This window comes from Salmo trutta, chromosome 24, assembly GCF_901001165.1.
Source record: "Salmo trutta chromosome 24, fSalTru1.1, whole genome shotgun sequence".
Classification (NCBI taxonomy): Eukaryota; Metazoa; Chordata; class Actinopteri; order Salmoniformes; family Salmonidae; genus Salmo; species Salmo trutta.
The window spans coordinates 39,653,595-39,673,063 of record NC_042980.1 but is presented as its reverse complement, the minus strand read 5'-3'; the positions used below and the strand labels follow the sequence as shown (position 1 = coordinate 39,673,063).

General features: G+C 44.0%; 1 protein-coding gene across 3 annotated transcripts; it reads left to right on the top strand.

Moving 5' to 3' along the window:
• Nucleotides 1-1,000: 1,000 nt before the first annotated feature.
• On the top strand, nt 1,001-18,138 carry LOC115161291 (NXPE family member 3). 3 transcript variants are annotated; one of them, XM_029712149.1, is made up of 7 exons: nt 1,001-1,257; nt 1,482-1,616; nt 2,191-2,370; nt 12,274-13,055; nt 13,203-13,273; nt 15,861-16,082; nt 16,183-18,138. In XM_029712149.1, exons 3-7 carry the CDS (start codon nt 2,221-2,223, stop codon nt 16,731-16,733), a joined length of 1,776 nt encoding a protein of 591 aa, XP_029568009.1. In that variant the 5' UTR covers nt 1,001-1,257; nt 1,482-1,616; nt 2,191-2,220; the 3' UTR covers nt 16,734-18,138. The 3 variants fall into 3 exon arrangements, with proteins under 3 accessions (XP_029568009.1, XP_029568008.1, XP_029568010.1); XM_029712148.1 differs by lacking the exon at nt 1,482-1,616; XM_029712150.1 differs by lacking the exons at nt 1,001-1,257; nt 1,482-1,616 and having other exon boundaries at nt 1,627-2,370.
• The last annotated feature ends 1,331 nt before the right edge of the window (nt 18,139-19,469 follow it).

The following is a 19,469-nucleotide window of genomic DNA, read 5'->3' as shown; positions in this document are numbered from 1 at the left end:
TTACACAACAAAATGTGGATAAAGTCAAGGGGTGTGAATACTTTCTGAAGTCACTTGTATACCTAAACCTAACAAGCCTCGATCACACCGACATTGTTTTGGGGCAAAATGGTACGGTACCTACAGTAGCATCATCTGGATATGTGTGGAAAGGTTCAACATTCACCTTCTGCCACCATTTCTGTCAAGCCGTCTACACATACAGTTTGACGAATACGTTCGATAAATCCCAACATATGCACCACACAGAACGCACTGCAACTGCCTCCGCAACGCTGCAAGGCAAACGCAGCGTTCTACTGGAAATCAATGTACTGTTGGTGTACCGAAATGCAAATCACTGTTGGTGTGATCGAGGCGTTAATCTAACCTTAACCTTAATTTATTTCGACCCCTGTCTACGCATGTTTTTTTTTACCCTCCATCTTTGGTCACCTGACGCTTCCTTGTCTGTTATGCTTACTTTATGTATCTGTGTTTATTTTATCTGTCCCTTTTCTTCTTGTATCTATCTCCCTTTCACAGACCACAACCCTCCTCAGGCCAATTCCAAACCCCTTATACACCAAACGTATATTACCCACAACTCCATCTAAACCATCGCCCAATGTGCCTCGTTTCCTTTTCTGTGCGAGAATTAAATCAATATGGGTCCGTCTGTGAAAGCACTAATTCTGCCTTTTCACTGATGCCCCATGGTGACAGTATAACCCAGATCAGCAGTCAGTAATGTTATACATAATTGAATAACATCCATTGCAGGCCAGCCAACCTACAGTTTAATTTAAATGGATAAAAGCAACGGCATAATTTGTATATTCTAACAACCAAAATAGCGGTATGCTGGGTCAAATAAATTCACAGAACAAAAAACATGTGGTCTCCACCACTAAAAGGTATAAAAAAAATAACATTCTACACTTGATTTCCAGTACATGTGCTTTAAGCCTAGCCAAAAAGGGGAGGGCTTTGTACTGATATGATCTTGAGGTGACGTTATATCATATCTACAGCACTGCTTGGGGTAACTGCATTTCTCCGGAAGGCGATGTTGGTTTTCATCAAAAATTTAAAGGGATGAATCTCGTTCTGAAATCTGATAGATTCGTAAAACGACACAATGAGCTGATACGCGCAGTGGTGAACATGAATATGATTGGTATAATCACAGCAAATGGTATGTTTGGCAGAGCCGCACAGAGGCACATCGTGTGACAGTAAGATCATCTCTAGCAACGCAACTTTCAGTTCAACTAAGTAAGCATTTGCCATATTTCGCAATCTCACGTCAGATATGTGCATGCACAAGTAGCAAGCAAGCATAAGCAAGCTTGCTAGCTGGCTGGCTAGCTAGAAGAGCCAACACAGAAATCGTATTGGCTACACAAATTTAGCTAGCGTTAGCTGCTAAGAATACTACAATTGTTAGCTTGGTGGTTAACAAAAAATGTCCAACTAATTATATTCATTCCTCTATACAGCTATGACTTGCAGCTGAGCAAACACTGCATCTAAAGTGGACAGCCCGTTCTGCCCTCCATCTGTTGACATCACTGTCTATTTTTTGTTACTGATAAATGTGTTTGGAGAAAATGATCCACGGACCGTGGTGGTAGGTTAGTAGTACCAATGCTAGAGTATGTAGCCAACTGCAGTTAGCATGGACTCATAAGGGTAAATCATTGCATGGTCTGCCCGGTATAGACATAGTTAGCAGTCCTATGGCTCTGGCTGTTCCAGAATATACAACATCCAACAAATCAATTCACCGACTTCCAGTCATGTGACCAGAACAAGTGGATTACAAAATCTTAGAATATAGCAACACACTCGTGATACAGATATTTTTGCCTGAACAAAGTATTAACTTACTGGCGGGACATTGCTGCAGCAGTAGTAACTGTAAAGTGCTTTGTGAGCTATACTGCTGGCTAGTAGGTTTGAGTAGTGTACTGAACGTTGGAATAACAAGATATTACCTCAAATGAACCTGGATTCTCCACCCCAGAGCTAACATTTCAGTGATGTAAGACTCTGCAAGTGCTTTCCCTTTCTGACTGTAGATTAATTATAATGAAAAATGAGGTTAATGTGAGTGCTTCATAAAACAGGAAATCTGAATTGTTAACCTAAATGCTAACACTTTCCCTCTGTTGGCTTCTGACTCCTTTATGACTTTGGTTATATCAGGGGGACTGGTAGTGGCATGACACCGTTGCCATGGTGACATCAGACCGTGAGACTGGGCCTGATCATGGGAGGCAGAAAGGAGGCACCGTTTGGAAGAACCTGTCCAAATACACCCCTATCTTCCTTTTGCTGGCCCTGTCAGGAATCATCTTCCTGTTGCGCAACATTCACACTCTTGAGGTGAGGAGGGGAAGGGGGGGGAAAGGTATCTTTGTTGGAGTTGCTCTAGTAAGGGTTGGGGTGGGGCTTTACGTTCACTAGGTTAGAAGGGTACAGATTGGTGGGGGTTGGACAAAGCATTCTGAAGGATCACCACAACTCTGTCTTCCCTATTTCTAAGTGCGGAGGGGCTCAGTTAGTTTTTTCAGCTGGCCCTTGAGGAACTCTAGCTCTATTGTGGAGCAGAGAGAGAGAGAGAACTGTTGTTTTCCTTGTATGAAACCATCCAGTCAAAGCTCAGCAACTCCCTTACTTTTCACTACCTCCTCTATTGTTTCTTAACTCCTTTTCCCCTTTGTGATGAATTTGTTGTTTATCATTAGCAATTATATTAAGGACAATGTCAACAAAATGGAACAGCAATAGGCCTATAAGCTGAACAACCACTTCAGCAGTGAGATGTGCTTTGATGTTTCTTCCTTTCTCCCACATTTTTTAAATTTAACCTTTTATTTAACTAGGAAAGTCAGTTAAGAACAAATTCTTATTTACAAAGATGGCGGCCTACCAAAAGGCAGAAGGCCTCCTGCGGGGACGGGGGCCTGGGATAAAAAATAAATACAATATAAATATAGGACAAAACACACATCACAACAAGAGAGACACAACACTACATAAAGAGAGACCTAAGACAACAACATAGCAAGGCAGCAACACATGACAACACAGCACGGTAGCAACACAAAATAACAAGGTGACAACACAACATGGTAGCAACACAAAACATGGTACAAACATTATTGGGTACAGACAACAGCACAAAGGGCAAGAAGGTAGAGATAATACATCACACAAAGCAGCCACAACTGTCAGTAAGAGTGTCCATGATTGAGTCTTTGAATGAAGAGATTGAGATAAAACTGTCCAGTTTGAGTGTTTGTTGCAGCTCGTTCCAGTCGCTAGCTGCAGCAAACTGAAAAGAGGAGCAACCCAGGGATGTGTGTGCTTTGGGGACCTTTAACAGAATGTGACTGGCAGAACGGGTGTTGAATGTGGAGGATGAGGACTGCAGTAGATATCCCAGATAGGGGGGAGTGAGGCCTAAGAGGGTTTTATAAATAAGCATCAACCAGTGGGTCTTGCGACGGGTATACAGAGATGACCAGTTTACAGAGGAGTATAGAGTGCAGTGATGTGTCCTATAAGGAGCATTGGTGGCAAATCTGATGGCCGAATGGTAAAGAACATCTAGCCGCTCGAGAGCACCCTTACCGTTCTGATCTGTAAATTATGTCTCCATAATCTAGCATGTGTAGGATGGTCATCTGAATCAGGGTTGGTTTGGCAGCTGGGGTAAAAGAGGACCGACTACAATAGAGGAAACCAAGTCTAGATTTAACTTTAGCCTGCAGCTTTGATATGTGCTGAGAGAAGGACAGTGCACCGTCTAGCCATACTCCCAAGTACTTGTATGAGGTGACTACCTCAACCTCTAAACCCTCAGAGGTAGTAATGACACCTGTGGGAAGAGGGGCATTTTTCTTACCAAATCACATGAACTTTATTTTGGAGGTGTAGAGAAAGCTTGTTGGACACTAAGAAAGCTTTGTTTTAGAGCATTTTACACAAAATCCAGGGAGGAGCCAGGTGAGTATAAGACTGTATCATCTGCATATAAATGGATGAGAGAGCTTCCTACTGCCTGAGCTATGTTGTTGATGTAAATTGAGAAGAGCGTGGGGCCTAGGATCAAGCCTTGGGGTACTCCCTTGGTGACAGGCAGTGGCTGAGACAGCAGATTTTCTAACTTTATACACTGCACTCTTTGAGAGAGGTAGTTAGCAAACCAGCCCAAAGACCCCTCAGAGACACCAATACTCCTAAGCCGGCCCACAAGAATGGAATGGTCTACTGTATCAAAAGCTTTGGCCAAGTCAATAAAAATAGCAGCACAATATTGCTTTGAATCAAGGGCAATGGTGACATCATTGAGGACCTTTTAAGGTTGCAGTGACGCATCCATAACCTGAGCGGAAACCAGATTGCATACCCGAGAGAATACTATAGACATCAAGAAATCCAGTCAGTTGATTATTGACACGTTTTCCCAACACTTTTGAATAACAGGGCAAAATAGAATTAGGCCTATAACAGTTAGGATCAGCTTGATCTCCCCCTTTAAATAAAGGACCGACCGTGGCTGCCTTCCAAGCAATGGGAACGTCCCCAGAAAGGAGAGACGGGCTTGGCGATGATGGGGGCAGCAACCTTAAAGAAGAAAGGGTCTAAACCATCTGACCCAGATGTTTTTTGGGGGTCAAGTTTAAGGAGCTCCTTTAGCACCTCGGACTCAGTGACTTCCTGCAGGGAGAAACTTTGTAGCGGGGCAGGGGTAAAAGAGGGAGAAGCATCAGGGATAGTCGCATTAGAAGGGGTGGGAGATGAGGAAATGTTGGACGGGCAAGGAGGCATGGCTGAGTCAAATAGGAATCCTGACTTAATGAAGTGGTGATTAAAGAGCTTAGCCATGTGCTTCTTGTCAGTAACAACCACATCATCAAAATTAAGGGACATGGGCAGCTGTGAGGAGGAGGGTTTATTCTCCAGATCTTTATCCATTTTCCAGAACTTCTTGGGGTTAGACCCAGAGAGAGAGAAGTGCTCCTTAAAGTCACTAACTTTGGCCTTCCCGATAGCCTGAGTGCGCTTATTTCTCATTTGCCTGAACAATAGCCAGTCAGCCTGAGTATGCGTGTGCCGAGCCTTTAGCCAAATGCAATTCTTGAGGTGGAGTAACTCTGCAAGATCACGGTCGAACCAGTCGCTGAACCTGTTTTTTAATTCTCATTTTCATTATGGGGGCGTGTTTATTAACAATACCACTGAAAATATAAAAAAAAGAAGGTTCAAGCGTCTTCGACAAGCTGATTCTATACCATTTTACAGTGGCCAGTTCATGAAGGAAGGCTTGCTCATGAAAGTTTTTTAGCATGCGTCTATGACAAATCACGACAGGTCGTTTCACTGAGCAGCCATTACGAACACAGGCTGTAAAACAGTGATCACTAAGGTCATTACCGAAAACACCAGACTGCTACCTATCAGGATTATGTGAGGATAATATCGAGGAGAGTAGCCTTTTCTCTGTGTTTGGAGTCATACCTTGTGGAATTGGTAATAATCTGAGAAAGATTTAGGGAGTCCCATTGCTTTAGGACTTGGTCAGGTGGTTTAAGCAGGTCCCAGTTTAGGTCACCAAGCAGGACAAATTCAGACTTAGTGTAAGGGGCCAGGAGAGAGCTTAGGGCAGGTAGGGTATAGGCCAGTGCTGATGGAGGACGATAGCACCCAGCAACAGTCAACAAAGAGCTATTTGAAAGTTTAGTTCTTAAAACCAGTAAATCAAATTGTTTGGGGACAGACTTGGTGGAGACAACCGAGCACTGAAGGTGATCCAAGATCATAATTCCAAGATGGCGTAGCAGTTCAGACGTCCTGTCGTGTCCCGTGTGTATATATATATATATATATATATATATATATATATATATATATATATATATATATATTTACATATTTTTTTCTTCACTTATCTTTTTACATTTTTTTATTCTAAATACTCAACCTCAAAGCACTCTCCTGCAACCCGCCTCATCAATTAAAAAAAAAAAAAGAAAGTATTATTTACCTCATCTGAATTCCACGACAGAAGCTAGCCAGAGGTTAGCCATTTTCACTGGCTAACGTTGAAGTTCAGCTAGCTACGGTTAGCTGTCCTCAGCTATCCATTAGCTCGAAAAGCTATCGCCAGTTTTTGTACAGCGCGACTCAGACCAGAGCATATCGGACCTATTCTCTCTCCTTTCCTTGATTTCTACCGCAGGCTCTGGACATTTACACCTGGATCTTGCAGCTAACTAGCTGCTACCTGAGTGACTATTGGCAACGTCGGTCTCGGAATTAATACACACTATTACGGAGCTAGCTAGCTAGCCAGCTGAAGAATTCCGTCAGCCACTCGTGGGCTACTCCTGAGCTAGCCAGCTGAAGTGTCTCCTGGGCTACAACTCACCTATCCTGACCCGTTTTACTGCCGATGCGGAGCCCCATTGGGTCTTCACGACTGGATCACCGACGTTATCTGCCCGAGGGAGTTGTCCAACTGGCCCCTCCGTCGCGACGTAACCTGATCGCCCATCTGCGGCCAGCTAATCGTTACCTGTCTTTTCGGCTGCGATCTGAATAGGTCTGTCGGACACTTTTCTTGGGCCACTATAACTAACTATTTTGCCAACTTGGACAGGTCCCCCCTTCCACACGGAACCCCACTAACCCACAGACGGAAACGCACGAGGCGGCTAAAAACAGACCTCCCTCCCATCTTCCACCAGCTTGCTACCTATGGCCCGGCTAGCTGTCTGATTCTCACTGGACCCTCTGATCACTCGGCTAAGCATGCCTCTCCTTAATGTCAATATGCCTTGTCCATTGCTGTTCTGGTTAGTGTTTATTGGCTTATTTCACTGTAGAGCCTCTAGCCCTGCTCATTATACCTTATCCAACCTCTCAGTTCCTCCACCCACACATGCTATGACATCTTCTGGTTTCAATGATATTTCTAGAGACAATATCTCTCTCATAATCACTAAATGCCTAGGTTTACCTCCTCTGTACTCACATCCCACCATACCTTTGTCTGTACATTATACCTTGAAGCTATTTTATCGCCCCCAGATACCTGCTCCTTTTTCTCTCTATTCTGGACGTCACAGACGACCAATTCTTATAGCTTTTAGCCGTACCCTCATACTTATCCTTCTCTGCTCCGCTGGGGATGTAGAGGTGAATCCAGGCCCTTCAGTGCCTGGCTCCACACCTACTCCCCAGGCGCTCTCTTTTGATGACTTCTGTAACCGTAATAGCCTTGGTTTCATGCATGTTAACATTAGAAGCCTCCTCCCTAAGTTTGTTTTATTCACTGCTTTAGCACACTCTGCCAACCCGGATGTCCTAGCTGTGTCTGAATCTTGGCTTAGGAAGTCCACCAAAAACTGTGAAATCTTCATCCCTAACTACAACGTTTTCAGACAAGATAGAACGACCAAAGGGGGCGGTGTTGCAATCTACTGCAGAGATAGCTTGCAGAGTTCTGTCCTGCTATCCAGGTCTGTACCCAAACAATTTGAACTTCTACTTTTAAAAATCCACCTCTCCAAAAACAAGTCTCTCACCGTTGCCGCCTGCTATAGACCCCCCTCGGCCCCTAGCTGTGCTCTGGACACCATATGTGAACTAATTGCCCCCCATCTATCTTCAGAGCTCGTGCTACTAGGCGACCTAAACTGGGACATGCTTAACACCCCAGCCATTCTACAATCCAAGCTTGATGCCCTCAATCTCACACAAATTATTAATGAACCCACCAGGTACAACCCCAAAGCCGCAAACACTGGCACCCTCATAGATATCATCCTAACCAATGTGCCCTCTAATTACACCTCTGCTGTTTTCAACCAAGATCTCAGCGATCACTGCCTCATTGCCTGCACCCGTAATGGGTCAGCGGTCAAACGACCTCCACTCATCACTGTCAAACGCTCCCTGAAACATTTCAACGAGCAAGCCTTTCTAATCGACCTGGCCCTGGTATCCTGGAAGGATATTGACCTCATCCCGTCAGTAGAGGATGCCTGGTTATTTTTTAAAAATGCCTTCCTCTCCATCTTAAATAAGCATGCCCCTTTCAAGAAATTTAGAACCAGGAACAGATATAGCCCTTGGTTCTCCCCAGACCTGACTGCCCTTAACCAACACAAAAATATCCTGTGGCGTTCTGCATTAGCATCGAACTGCCCCCGCGATATGCAACTTTTTAGGGAAGTTAGAAACCAATACACACAGGCAGTTAGAAACGCCAAGGCTAGCTTTTTCAAACAGAAATTTGCTTCGTGCAACTCCAACTCTAAAAAGTTCTGGGACATTGTAAAGTCCATGGAGAATAAGAACACCTCCTCCCAACTGCCCACTGCACTGAGGATAGGAAACTCTGTCACCACCGATAAGCCCACTATAATTGAGAATTTCAATAAGCATTTTTCTACGGCTGGCCATGCTTTCCACCTAACTACCCCTACTGCATTCAACAGCACTGCACCCCCCACAGCTACTCGCCCAAGCCTCCCCCATTTCTCCTTCTCCCAAATCCATTCAGCTGATGTTCTGAAAGAGCTGCAAAATCTGGACCCCTACAAATCAGCTGGGCTTGACAATCTGGACCCTTTCTTTCTAAAATTATCTGCCGAAATTATTGCAACCCCTATTACTAGCCTGTTCAACCTCTCTTTCGTGTCGTCTGAGATTCCCATAGATTGGAAAGCAGCTGCTGTCATCCCCCTCTTCAAAGGAGGTGACACTCTTGACCCAAGTTGCTACAGACCTATATCCATCCTACCCTGCCTTTCAAAGGTCTTCGAAAGCCAAGTCAACAAACAGATTACCGACTATTTTGAATCCCACCGCACCCTCTCCGCTATGCAATCTGGTTTCAGAGCTGGTCATGGGTGCACCTCAGCCACGCTCAAGGTCCTAAACGACATCGTAACCGCCATCGATAAGAAACATTACTGTGCTGCCGTATTCATTGACCTGGCCAAAGCTTTTGACTCTGTTAATCACCACATCCTCATCGGCAGACTTAGTAGCCTTGGTTTCTCAAACGATTGCGTCGCCTGGTTCACCAACTACTTCTCTGACAGAGTTCAGTGTGTCAAATCGGAGGGCCTACTGTCTGGACCTCTGGCAGTCTCTATGGGGGTACCACAGGGTTCAATTCTTGGGCCAACTCTTTTCTCTGTATACATAAATGATGTCGCTCTTGCTGCTGGTGAATCTCTGATCCACCTCTACGCAGACGACACCATTCTGTATACTTCTGGCCCTTCTTTGGACACTGTGTTAACAACCCTCCAGACGAGCTTCAATGCCATTCAACTCTCCTTCCGTGGTCTCCAACTGCTCCTAAACACAAGTAAAACTAAATGCATGCTCTTCAACCGATCGCTGCCTGCACCTGCCCGCCCATCCAGCATAACTTCTCTGGACGGTTCTAACTTAGAATTTGTGGACAACTACAAATACCTAGGTGTCTGGTTAGACTGTAAACTCTCCTTCCAGACTCACATCAATCATCTCCAATCCAAAGTGAAATCTAGAATTGGCTTCCTATTTCGCAACAAAACATCCTTCACTCATGCTGCCAAACATACCCTCGTAAAACTGACCATCCTACCAATCCTCGACTTCGGCGATGTCATTTACAAAATAGCCTCCAATACCCTACTCAACAAGCTGGATGCAGTCTATCACAGTGCCATCCGTTTTGTCACCAAAGCCCCATATACAACCCACCACTGCGACCTGTATGCTCTCGTTGGCTGGCCTTCACTTCATCATCGTCGCCAAAGACATTGGCTCCAGGTCATCTACAAGACCCTGCTAGGTAAAGTCCCCCCTTATCTCCGCTCACTGGTCACCATAGCAGCACCCACCTGTAGCACGCGCTCCAGCAGATATATCTCTCTGGTCACCCCTAAAGCCAACTCCTCCTTTGGTCGTCTCTCCTTCCAGTTCTCAGCTGCCAATGATTGGAACGAACTACAAAAATCTCTAAAACTGGAAACACTTATCTCCCTCACTAGCTTTAAGCACCAGCTGTCAGAGCAGCTCACAGATCTCTGCACCTGTACATAGCCCATCTTTAATTGAGCCCAAACTACTACCTTTTCCCCTACTGTATTTATTTATTTTATTTATTTTGCTCCTTTGCACCATATTATTTATATTTTAACTTTTAACTTTCTTCAAACTACAAATCTACCATTCCAGTGTTTTTTCTTGCCATACTTTATTTACTTTGCCACCATGGCATTTTTTTGCCTTTACCTCCATTATCTCACATCATTTGCTCACATTGTATATAGTCTTATTTTTTTCTACTGCATCATTGATTGTATGTTGTTTTACTCCATGTGTAACTCTGTGTTTTTGTATGTTGTCGAACTGCTTTGCTTTATCTTGGCCAGGTCGCAATTGTAAATGAGAACTTGTTCTCAACTTGCCTACCTGGTTAAATAAAGGTGAAATAAATAAAAAAATAAAAAATCCTTGGTAAAGATTGCCACTCCCCCACCTTTGGAAGATCTGTCTTGCCGAACAAGGTTATAACCAGAAAGGTTAACATCAGTATTCAAAACACTTCCTTCCTTGGTTAGAGTGTTGGCCAGTAACCAAGAGGTTGCTAGATCGAATCTCAGAGCTGACAAGGTAAAAATCAGTCATTCTGCCCCTGAACAAGGCAGTTAACCCACTGTTCCTAGGCCGTCATTGTGAATAAGAATTTGTTCTTAACTGACTTGCCTGGTTAAATAAAAAACATGTCTCAGTAATGACCAACACATCTGGATTGGAGCTGTGAACCCACACTTTCAATGGATCCATTTTAGGTAATAATCTTCTAGTGTTAACGTGCAGAAAACCCAGACTTTTACGAGAGCAGAAATCAGTGAAGCAGATATTAGAGCACAAGTCAGAATTGGGCCTAGCAACAGTAGATGGGCCATGGTGTACATGTACATTTCCAGATATCATCAACAGTAATACAATCAAGGCACGGCAGAGGACAGGGAGAGCTCTGCAGTGTTGATTTATGACATCTGAATGTGCATCACATGGCATAAATATCATATTGTAAAGCAATTTCATCAGGTAACATGAATACAAAGCCGACGAGAGGTGGTTAGAATAGGATGGGAGGCCAAAAGTCAATGTAACCAATAGAGTCAAAGTCCCGAGTGTGGAAACAAACAGTCTGTCCCACAGATGGGTAAAGAAAGTTTGTAGTCAACAAAGTATGCAGGAGTGCACAAGAAGAAGAAAAAAAAAAAAAATATATATATATATATATATATATATATAACGACTTGGGGCTAGCCATTGTAAGTTCATTGTCACTTGCACCAACAGTGCGTGAGTGCTGGTGGCGAGTGAAAGCTCGGGAGAGAGGGGTGAGTGTGGTGGGGGTACCTGTACCAGACAGGGGGAGACAGGCAAGGGCAGACGGTGAACAGAGAGGGGTGAGTGTGGTTGGGGTACCTGTACCAGACAGGGGAGACAAGCCAGGGCAGACGGTGAACAGATCGCCAGGTGGAATCCAAGCAGCAGTGCAGCAGGCAACGGGAGTAGGTATCACACCCACTTGGGAGAAGCTTTTATTTCTGGAGGCAGATTTCTTGTAGAAAATGCCAGTGTATGGTCTTTGAACAGCAGGAGGGGGCTTCAGAGGATGCTTCAAAGACTCCTGACACTTGTTGGGCCCAAAGGCCTCGACACCTTTTACTTCACACCTCAGTGCTAACTGAATTTGTATCTGGTCTGTCCTTGCAAACTTGGCAGCCTTAACTCCGCATTCAGTCCCCATAAAGTAAAACATGTCATTGTAATGCACTTTATTTTTCCTTTTTTCTTTTTCTTCTTGGCTTTCAAAATAGCATCAGACCAAACACTAGTCACTCAGTTCCAGGTTTGATGGTGTCCTCAGGTCTCTGCTGTTTGTTTGCTAGAGCACCCTCCGTATAGCTTGGAAAAAGAACCTTGGAAGCAGTAATCTGTCCGGTTAATTTTGATCAAAATTAGTTTGTAGTTTTGATCTGGAGCGAAGGCCATGCTGTGGAGGGTAGCATCCTGCATATGTACTTGCTGAAAAATCCAAGTTTATCTAACTCCAAATCTATCCGTTTGAAAAAAACATGTTGAAAAATGTGAGAGCTCACATGCAGCTGTGTTTCTCTCTGAGGGGGGCGTGTCTTTTAATCACCATCCTCCATTACTACCCTCCCTCTTGGTGACCTTTCCTCTTCTCCTCTGCAGAAGCTCAACTGCCAAACAGTGTCGACACTCTACCAGTTCCAGAGCCGCATCCATTCAGCCTTCACCCCAGAGGAACAACCTCCTGTGGATCACAACCGGAGCTACTGTGGCCACCTGGGCCTGGAGCCCTCAGCCGAGGAGGCTCTGGAGCAGCGTTACCTCCTGGAGTCCATCGCGTGGCCAGAGCCTCAGCCTCGGCTGACGCCTAGACCCCTGCGGCAGACCAGCGACCCTGCACACAGTCTGTTTGTGATCCTGCCAGGAGGGGGTGGGAGAGAGTGGCGTGTGGGAGATCAGCTAGAGGCGCTAGTCCATATGCATGACTTCCAGGGGCGTCCCAAGCGTCATGGTGGGGACTTCCTGCTGGCCCGGCTGCATTCCCCAGAGTTGGGGGCGGGTGTTGCAGGACAGGTGCTGGACCACCGGAATGGGCTCTACTCAGCCGTGTTCCCGTTACTATGGGAGGGGTCTGTACGGGTAGAGGTGACACTAGTCCATCCTAGTGAGGCAGTTGCTGTGCTGCGTCGGTTACGAGAGGAACATCCCGACCGCGTCTTCTTCAAGAGTCTGTTCCGCTCTGGATTCCTGTCTGAGACCACCGTGTGCAACCTGTGCCTGCCAGCCACCCGGCAGCCGCTGTGCAATTACACGGACCCCCACACAGGTGAACCATGGTACTGCTACAAGCCAAAACTGCTCAGCTGTGACACGCGGATCAACCACGCCAAAGGAGGCTACCAAAAACACCTGCTCACAAACAAAGATTCACTGCTCTTCCAGAGGTTAGTGAGTGGTAGATGAGAGTATGTGAGGACTGTATGTTAGACCTATGTAGTAGTTGTGCCTTAGCTAGTAACATGTACAATTACAAGGTTTGTTTCGGGTGTATGATTTTTTTTAACAAAATAAGTCTCATTGATTTTTCTCAGTGGTGTAAACATCAAAGTCCGTGTTCATGCTTCCGGGTCTGACAGTGTCATTGTGCAGCCTGAGAAGAAAGGTAAGACAGCGAGGGGATGCTGCACACATGCTAGTGTGCATCCCTGTGCTTGTTTGTAGGGTGGGAGGTAGCCAGCAGATCTGACCCGCTTTCTTACAGCTACACTAGGGTCGGACAGCATTCTTGTGTATATTAAGACACTGCGGAGCCCGGCGCAAGATATGGCTCAGAAAACGTACCTCAATCCAGGGATGAGAAATGCATTGTACACTGAACTGTCCCATTATCCCAACTGTTACACCAAGAAGATTGAATGACTGCTTGGTACATTTTCTGAGCCATATCTTGCACCGGCTCCGCAGTGTCTTAATATACACAGGAATGCTGTCCGACCCTAGTGCAGCTGTAAGAAAGCAGGTCGGATCTGCTGGCTAGGTGGGAGGTTTAGGATTTGTTGGAAAGTGTAACGAAAAACCAGCATACCAAGTGGGTGCATGCAAATGAGGAAAAAGAGCTGCACCAGCACAGAGCCCTGGGAACCCCTTGTGTGACTATCCAAGCTGACTATTGACAGACAAGGGGTACCCCAGGGCTATGTTTTGGGACACTGTTGTTTTTGATCTGCATGCTATTGCATGGTATGCTTAAGCAATAAGGCCAGAGAGGGTGTGGTATATGGCCAATACACCACGGCTAAGGACTGTTCTTAACCACGACGCAACGTGGAGTGCCTGGATACAGCTCTTAACCGTGGTATATTGGCCATATACCACAAACCCCCGAGGTGCCTAATTGATTGCTATTATAAACTGGTTACCAATGTAATTTTATCAGTAAAAACACATGTTTTGTCATACCTATGGTATACGGTCTGATATACCACGGCTGTCAGCCAATCAGCATTCAGTGCTCGAACCACCCAGTTTATAGTCAGTTTTGTACTGGATTTGTGGGTATGCAGTATTTGTGTGTTTTGTATCAATCTACAGTGCCTTCAGAAAATATTCACACCCCTTGACTTTTTCCACATTTTGTTGTGTTACAGCCTGAATTTAAAATGGATTAAATTGAGATTTTTTTTGTCACTGGCTGACACACGATAATGTCGAAGTAGAATTCGTTTTTTTTTTTTTTTTTAGAAATGTCTATAAATGAATAAATCAAAAGCTGAAATGTCTTGAGTCAATAAGTATTCAACCCCTTTGTTATGGAAAGCCTAAGTAAGTTCAGGAGTAAAAATGTGCTTAACAAGGCACACGTTACATGGACTTCAAACACAGATTCAACCACAAAGTCCAGGGAGGTTTTCTAATTCCTTGCATAAAGAAGGGCAGCTATTGGTAGATGGGCTAAAAAAAAAAAAAAGAAAGGAGGAAAAAAAAGCAGACATTCAAAATCCCTTTCAGCATGGTGAAGTTATTAATACCACTTTGGATGGTATATCAATACTCCCAGTCACTACAAAGATACCGGCGTCCTTCCTAACTCAGTTGTCCAGAGAGGAAGGAAACCACTTGAGGATTTCACCATGAGGCCAATGGTAATTTGAAAACAGTTACAGAGTTTAATGGGTGTGATAGGAGAAAACTGAAGATGACTGAGTGAGAAGAAGGAAGCATGCACATGCATCCTGTTTGCAACAAGGCACTAAAGTAATACTGCAAAAAACATGGCAAAGCAATACACTTTTTGTCCTGAATACAAAGTGTTATGTTTGGGGCAAATCCACTACAACAAATGACTGAGTACCACTATTCATATTTTCAAGCATAGTGGTGGCTGCTTCATGTTATGGGTATGGTTGTAATTGGGGAGTTACAGGATAAAAAATAAACAGAATGGAGCTAAGCACAGGAACAATCCTAGAGGAAAACCTGGTTCAGTCATCTTTCCACCAGACACTGAGATTAATTCACCTTTCAGTAGGACAATAACCTAAAACAAGGCCAGATCTACCCTGGAGGTGCTTACCAAGAAGACAATGAATGTTCACAAGTGGCCGAGTTACAGTTTTGACTTAAATGTACTTGGAAATCTATGGCAAGACCTGTAAATGGTTGACTAGCAATGATCAACAACAAATCACATTTCTTAAAGAATAATCTGCAAATATTATACAATCCAGGTATGCAAAGCTCTTAGAGACTTACCCAGAAAGACTCACAGCTGTAATCACTGCCAAAGGTGATTCTAACATTTATTGACAAAAGGGTGTGAATACTTATGTTATGAGATGTTTCTGTATTTAATTTTCAATAAATTTGCAAGCACTTCTATAAACATTTTCACTTTGTCGTTATTAGGTATTGTGTTTTTTTTTTATTTGACCATTTATTTAACTAGGAAAGTCAGTTAAAGAACAAATTCTTATTTTCAATGACGGCCTAGGAACAGTGCCTTGTTCAGGGGCAGAACGACAGATTTTTACCATGTCAGCTCGGGGATCTTGCAACATTTCGGTTACAAGTCCAACGCTCTAACCATCTGGCAACCTGCCGCCCGTGTAAATGGGTGAGAACCCCCCCCCATTTTGAATTTAGGCTGTAACGCAACAAAATGTGGAATAAGTCAAGTGGTATGAATACTTTGAAAGCACTGTACTTGTAAGGTTATGTTAGCTAGCGCATCATGCTGGCTCCTCTTTCAGACAAACCAGAGATGGAGAGCAGCAGTGTGAGAGCGGAGCCTATCAGGGTCACTCCCTCTGGGTATTACTTCCAAGGGTCATGGCGGGCGCTGGGTGGTGTCGCAATGCATCAGTTTAACGACTCCTCTGCCATTACTCAGTGTCTGAAGGGCAAGGTGGTGTACATGTATGGAGATTCCACTGCTAGACAGTGGTTTGAGTACCTCAACGCCTTTGTCCCAGGTGAGTGCTGTCTGCTAAAGCCCAATGACATCTCTCACTGTGCACTGTCTCGTGTGCTTTCTAACTCTGTTCTGTTTGTCCAACTTCCTCTTTATCAAAGAGCTGAAGGAGTTCAACCTTCACAGTCCTAGGAATGTGGGGCCCTTCATGGCAGTGGACAGCACCCACAACATCCTGCTGAGGTACCGCTGTCACGGTCCTCCAATACGCTTCTCCACTGTCATTGCCAGTGAGATGCGCTATGTAGCTAACGAGCTGGACGGCCTAGCGGGAGGCCCAGATACCGTGGTGGTCCTCAGCGTTTGGGCCCATTTTAGCACCTTCCCTGTAGAGGTCTACATACGCAGACTACGCCACATTCGACGGGCAGTGGTGCGGCTTCTGGACCGGGCTCCGGGGACCCTGATAGTGGTGCGTTCAGCCAACCTCCAAGCCCTGGACCCGGAGGTGAGCCTGTACAATAGTGACTGGTTCTCAGTACAGCTGGACGGGGTGCTCAGGGCCATGTTCAGGGGTCTGGATGTCTTGCTGGTGGATGCCTGGGAGATGACCCTTGCTCACCACCTCCCCCATGCTCTCCACCCGCCTCCAGTCATTGTCAAGAACATGATTGACACTATCCTCTCTTACGTATGCCCAGAGAAGAGCTAGCCCGGGAAAGGAAAAGAGTATGGAAGATTACAAATTTGTGTGAGATGGGGAGTGTGGTTATGTTTACAAGAGTTACTTATAGTGTAATCACAAAGCTCACCTGTTTACTGCGAGCATGGCCTGATGTAGCCTAAGCCCTATCTGCTGTGTACCTGCTTCCTGTATATGGGATCCGCTGTTGTGAAGTGACCTAGTGTTTTTATGAACCATCTCACACTCACAAATAAACCAGGAGAGATGGGCAGATAAACAACGGGACTGATTGAAGCAGTCAACTATGAACAGATTACTGATTTTGACCCCACCTGCTGTATTTAAAGTTGAATGGCCAACAGTTCAAAGGGTTATTTAAAGAAATGTGTGTGTGAAAAGTTTTATGCAATAGTTTATGACATTCAGTGTTTTGTTTTATGGGAAACAGCCATGTTATTGAATTGTGACCCACAGATTGTTAAAAAAAAGCTGCAGATTTCAACTAATTCTGTTCAATACACTTGAATGGAATATCGGCTGCCATAGAGTACAATAAGTAAATGTAGGCTATTGCAGTGCAGTAGGGGAGATTGAGAGTGGGAAATGCAGTATAACAAATGCATGGAAAATGACACATTTGCCAAATCCTGTACGTTAGACTTGCATTAATTAATTCTCACTCTAAATATCAAATATGTTTGGTTATACAGAAAGAGGAGCAAAGTGTCAAAGGTACTTTGACAAAAGTAAATATGAGGAAAATAATACCAAACAATGGGCTTATGGTTACAAACCTCAATGTGAATCCAGCTCTGTCATGTCAAATTAATCCGTTTGGTTTAGTGTGGGCCTCTAGGAAATGCCCAAGGCATGTCGCCCCGATTTAGCCTACAACCTAACAGATGAATATTTGTTAACTCAGTTCTGTACCAAATCATGTGCTTTCCTATGTATTCCATATCCAAGAATGTTCAAAAAACGTAACCCTTGAGGACTTTGTCTGCTGGTTTTTGTCATCCATCAAGAAGTTTACAGGCCTGAATCAGATGCTGATGGAAACGGCAAGGTCATCAACCAGCAGACAGCCTTCCTCCAGAACTGGCTTTATTCTTCTTATCCAGTGTTATTTTTCACGTACTTCTGCAACAGTTTACATCAAAATGTGACATTATTTAAATATAGGAATAACTTTTATCATGTAACTGTTTACCCTTTTATGACTTGTTAGGCAGTCTCAAAGTGATGCCATTTTGTAGCTAACGGTTACAGCAGTATTATTGCCTATGCCATACACCACAGCTGGAATGCTTTAACATGTTACCGTTTGCCAAGCTTCGCTATTGCCAAGTGTTACCTCACTTTCTACCAGTTACCGTAACAGTGTTAACTTGCCACAATTCAAATATATCTCCCATTGAACAATTGCAATAAAGTGATTGGTGATTTATTTATGAAGGAAGATATAAGGTCTGACAAGCTAGCTAGTCCATGAGAAGAACTTATGACCAGTCTTCGTTGAACAAGTACTTGCATCCCCCCCAACACACACACACACACACACATTAACAAATGTTCTTATATCCAGATAGTTAGCTAGCTTGATGTTAGCTAAAGCTTTAACTTCCGCCTGGAGTTAGCTAAGCTTTAGCTAGCTTCAGCAAGTAATCCATCGCAATTGTTCGATAGTCAAGAAATATAGGCAATTGTCTACTTGACACATACTGTACTTCCGCCGTCGATATCAAATATTGGATACTTCATATACAAGATAGCTCAAAACTGTCCAGTTTTTAGTTAAAGTACGTGTGCACCGCTTGCTCGTGTTACCTGCAGCTGCGTGGTGCTTGCTTGTGTAGCTGTTTGATTCATTGGTTTGAATCCTAAGCAATCATTATGGCATCATCCATAACAACACAATACATAATCCTAAAGTACATCTGATTAATTGAAGCGTGTACCTGTCATTCATTCATCATGGGATAAAGTAATATAGCATGTGTGCTACCATTTTGTTGTGGAAAATAATTAGCTAAATATCAACATGACTGATGCCCTCCTCTCAGTCGTGTCTGAAGCAAAGAGGAACGCTTTCCCAACTCTCTCCAATCTCTCAGAAAATGGTGAGGACCAATTAACAAACAAAATGCTATGTTGGAGTAATAGTGTAAGCAAACAGAGGAGAGAGATGTAACTTAATTTAATCTAATGAATTGCTCATTGGTGTCTCTCTACTTCAGACGATAACATTTGGTCATAGGTGTCATTAACGAGCGGCAGATGTCCTTCCAGAAGGTAAAACACATTTTTACGGTCAAAGATCTTAACAGCAATCCTGTAATCCAGTGGGGATTTTAGCATGTAAATCTTGGTGGGGCAAAAATATATATATGTTTTAGATGCATGCCAGCAAAGCCATTAAACAATACATTAATTGCACTTTAACTGTGACAAACGGTGCCCACAAATCGTTGGGGCCTACATAAAGCTGTCACAACATCAGAGCTTTCTTTTCAGCACCATGGACTTAATCCGTACCACCGCTACACCTGGCTATCAGCAGAGCCTTGTCTGGCAGCGACACAGTTCATTCAGACTAATTTACTGCCTTTAAAAAAAAACATGTAGTGGAAATTCTAACCAATAAGGAGAAACTTAGTTAATTCCTAAAACAATCAATCTTTATTAATAAGAATTGCAAAAATGAAGCTGGTCGACCCTCCATGCGGAAGCGTTATATAATCAAGTTATCTTATGCAAGCAGAT

Coding starts and splice junctions, on each gene's coding strand:
- LOC115161291 (XM_029712148.1), top strand. CDS start 2,221: ATGGTGACATCAGACCGTGAGACTGGGCCTGATCATGGGAGGCAGAAA. Junction 2,371..12,273: donor GCAACATTCACACTCTTGAG/GTGAGGAGGGGA, acceptor TCTCCTCTGCAG/AAGCTCAACTGCCAAACAGT. Junction 13,274..15,860: donor TGTGCAGCCTGAGAAGAAAG/GTAAGACAGCGA, acceptor CTCCTCTTTCAG/ACAAACCAGAGATGGAGAGC.